The 3,575-nt window shown below is 43.6% G+C and overlaps 1 protein-coding gene across 1 annotated transcript; it reads right to left on the reverse strand.

The window, feature by feature from the left end:
* Nucleotides 1-2,645: 2,645 nt before the first annotated feature.
* LOC112720349 (uncharacterized) lies at nucleotides 2,646-3,149 on the reverse strand. Its single transcript, XM_025771294.1, has one exon. The coding sequence runs from the start codon at nucleotides 3,147-3,149 to the stop codon at nucleotides 2,646-2,648; it is 504 nt and encodes a 167-aa protein (XP_025627079.1).
* Between the last annotated feature and the right edge of the window lie 426 nt (nucleotides 3,150-3,575).

Consider the following 3,575-nt stretch of genomic DNA (forward strand, 5'->3'; position numbering starts at 1 on the left):
ACAATACCCGACAACGGCGCCAAAACCTTGGTGCACGAAATTGTGATCTCAATGGAGCCAACAACTTGGTATGCACAATTGTAATATCACTCTTTTTCACAACTTCGCACAACTAACCAGCAAGTGCACTGGGTCGTCCAAGTAATAACCTTACGTGAGTAAGGGTCGATCCCACAGAGATTGTCGGCTTGAAGCAAGCTATGGTCATCTTGGAAGTCTCAGTCAGGCGGATTCTAATGGTTATAATGGTTTTTGAATATAGAGATAAATAAAGCATAAAATAAAGATAGAGATACTTATGTAATTCATTGGTGGAAATTTCAGATAAGTGTATGGAGATGCCTCATCCCTTTTGAATCTCTACTTTCCTACTGCCTTCTTCCAATCATTCTTATCCCTTTCCATCGCAAGCTGTATGTTTGGGTTTCACCGGTGTCAATGGCTACCTCCCGTCCTCTCAGTGAAAATGGTCCAAATGCGCTGTCACCGTACGGCTAATCATCTGTCGGTTCTCGATCATGTTCGAATAGAATCAAGTGATTCTTTTGCGTCTGTCACTACGCCAAACACTCACGAGTTTGAAGCTTGTCACAGTCATCCCATCTTAAATCCTACTCGGAATACCATAGACAAGGTTTAGACTTTCCGGATCTTAGGAATGGCCGCCAATGGATTCTAGGTTATACCATGAAGACTCCGATCTTTCAAAATGGAGACTAAGAGATACGCGCTCGATCTAAGGTAGAACGGAAGTGGTTGTCAGGCACGTGTTCATAGGTGAGAATGATGATGAGTGTCACGGATCATCACATTCATCATGTTGAAGTGCAGCGAATATCTTAGAATAAGAATAAGCTGAATTGAATAGAAGAACAATTGTAATTGCATTAATACTCGAGGAACAGCAGAGCTCCACACCTTAATCTATGGTGTGTAGAAACTCCACCGTTGAAAATACATAAGTGATAAAGGTCCAGGGATGGCCGAATGGCCAGCCCCCCCAAAACGTGATCAAAGGATCAAAAGATAATCCAAAGATTTCCAATGATCAAAAGATGATCCCAAGATATCTAATACAATAGTAAAAAGTTCTATTTATACTAAACTACTTACTAGGGTTTACAGGAATAAGTCTAAGTGCAGAAATCCACTTCTAGGGCCCACTTTGGTGTGTGCTTGGGCTGATCTTGAGCTTTACACGTGTAGAGACTTCTCTTGGGGTTAAACGCCAAGTTGTAACGTGTTTTTGGCATTTAACTCTGGTTTGTGACGTGTTTCTGGCGTTTTACTCCAGAATGCAGCATGGAACTGGCGCAGCATGGAACTGGCATTGAACGCCAGTTTGCATCATCTAAATTCGAATAAAGTATGGACTATTATATATTGATGAAAAGCACTGGATGTCTACTTTCTAACGCAAGTGAGAGAGCGCCATTTTTGCGTTTTGTAGCTCCCGAAAATCCATTTTGAGTGCAGGGAGGTCAGAATCCAACAACATCTGTAGTCCTTTTTCAGCCTCCTATTAGATTTTTGCTCAGGTCCCTCAATTTCAGCCAGAAAATACCTAAAATTATAGAAAAACACAAAAACTCATAGTAAAGTCCAGAAATGTGAATTTTGCATAAAACTAATAAAAACATCCATAAAAGTAGCTAGATCCTACAAAAAACTACTTAAAAACAATGCTAATAAGCGTATAAATTATCCGCTCATCAATGAGGATTTGAAATTTAGGTGCACTACAGTATTTCCGCGTCGCAGGATCAACGCGTGCGCGCACACGTGGATGCGGTAGGGGATAGAGATGGCGCGTACGCGCCAGGTGCGCGCACGCGTGCAGGTGGTTGTGCTGATGGCATAACATTGGCCCAAGGTTCGCACAACTCTCGGGTCCAAGTATCAGAGTTTGGCTGCAGGAGAACCGGGGCGCGCGCATAGTGTGCGCTCGCGCGGAGGTAGCATGAAGCAAGTGGGCGCGCAGGTGTCAGGTACACTAGCGTGCCAATGGGGTTGTGCCCCCAGCCCAGTGTGGGCTTTGTGTTGGCACAACTCTCGGGAAAATATACCAAGGTTGCAGGTAGGGCGATCGAGGTAGACGCAGCATGTGCGCTCGCGCGTCGATTCGCGAAACAGCATAAGGGCGCGTACGCGCCAGGTGCGCGCACGCGTGAAGGGGTTTGTGTTTAGGGCATAGTGCTGGCTCAATGCTCACCTAATTCTCTGGAATTTTGCACCAGAGGTTGCATCCACATATGGGCGTGCACGCGTACAGCGTGCGGGCGTGCACCCCACCTCCCCCCCTTTTTCTTGACATGGACATGAAAAATTCACATTTATCATAAATTCCGTAGGTAGCTAGCCATAGGGGCCAAAAACACCCAAAACTCCATGTAAAACCTAAAAATGGGGTGTTTTCTACCATACCATCAACCTATCTATTTAGAATTAGTGCAAATTCTCATGAACAATTAATCCAAGATAACTTCAATCAAATCTAACTAAACAATTCAATAGCTAAGCAATCACAAATCAATAAAGAGTTCAAGAATTATGTACAAAAGGGTCAAAAAGATAGATCTTGCCATGGTGGGGTGTCTCCTACCTAGCACTTTTGTTTAATGTCCTTAAGTTGGACCTTCACTAGCTCAATTTGCTTTGCCAAGAGGAGGATCTTCCAAGAGGAATACCTCAATCTCCTTGTTGCTCTTCATTTGCTCGCTATGATACAACTTGAGATGATGCCCATTAACCTTGAAGATATCCAAACTTGAGGGATGGCTCAAGTGGTAGACCCCATAAGGTTCCGCTTTCTCTACATGATATGGTCTTTCCCATCTTGATCTTAGTTTTCCGAGAAACAATCTCAATCTTGAGTTGTAAAGGAGGACTAGATCCCCGGCTTTAAACTCTTTCCTTCTTATTATCTTGTCATGCATGGCTTTCATTTTCTCCTTGTAAAGTCTAGAGTTCTCATAGGCTTCTAGTCTCAAACACTCTAATTCCGCCAATTGAAGCTTTCTCTCAATTCCGGTCCCACCCAAATTTGGATTGCACTCCTTGACGGCCCAATATGCTCTATGCTCGACTTCCACCAGTAAGTGGCAAGCTTTGCCATACACCAACCGAAAGGGGCTCATGCCAATCGACATCTTGTATGCCGTTCGGTAGGCCCAAAATGCATCGATAAGCTTGGCACTCTAATCCTTTCTATTAGGCTTCACAATCCTTTCCAACACACGCTTGATCTCCCGGTTGGAAACTTCGGCTTGGCCATTTGTTTGTGGGTGATAGGCCGTGGCTACTTTACGTATGATGTCGTATTTCTTCATTAGTCCTTACATTCTTTTGTTGTAAATATGTGAACCTTGGTCACTCACGATTGCTCGTGGTGACCCAAAGCGACAAATTATGTTATTTCTCACAAAAGAAAGGACAACGTTAGCATCGTCCGTCCGGGTGGATATCGCTTCCACCCATTTGGACACTGATGACTTACATCATCTACCCTTTTTCTTGCATAAAAAGGACCATAAAAGAGGCATAATCTCATTTGATCATTACAATTCATGTCTTAA

This window comes from Arachis hypogaea, chromosome 1 (assembly GCF_003086295.3).
Source record: "Arachis hypogaea cultivar Tifrunner chromosome 1, arahy.Tifrunner.gnm2.J5K5, whole genome shotgun sequence".
Lineage (NCBI taxonomy): Eukaryota > Viridiplantae > Streptophyta > Magnoliopsida > Fabales > Fabaceae > Arachis > Arachis hypogaea.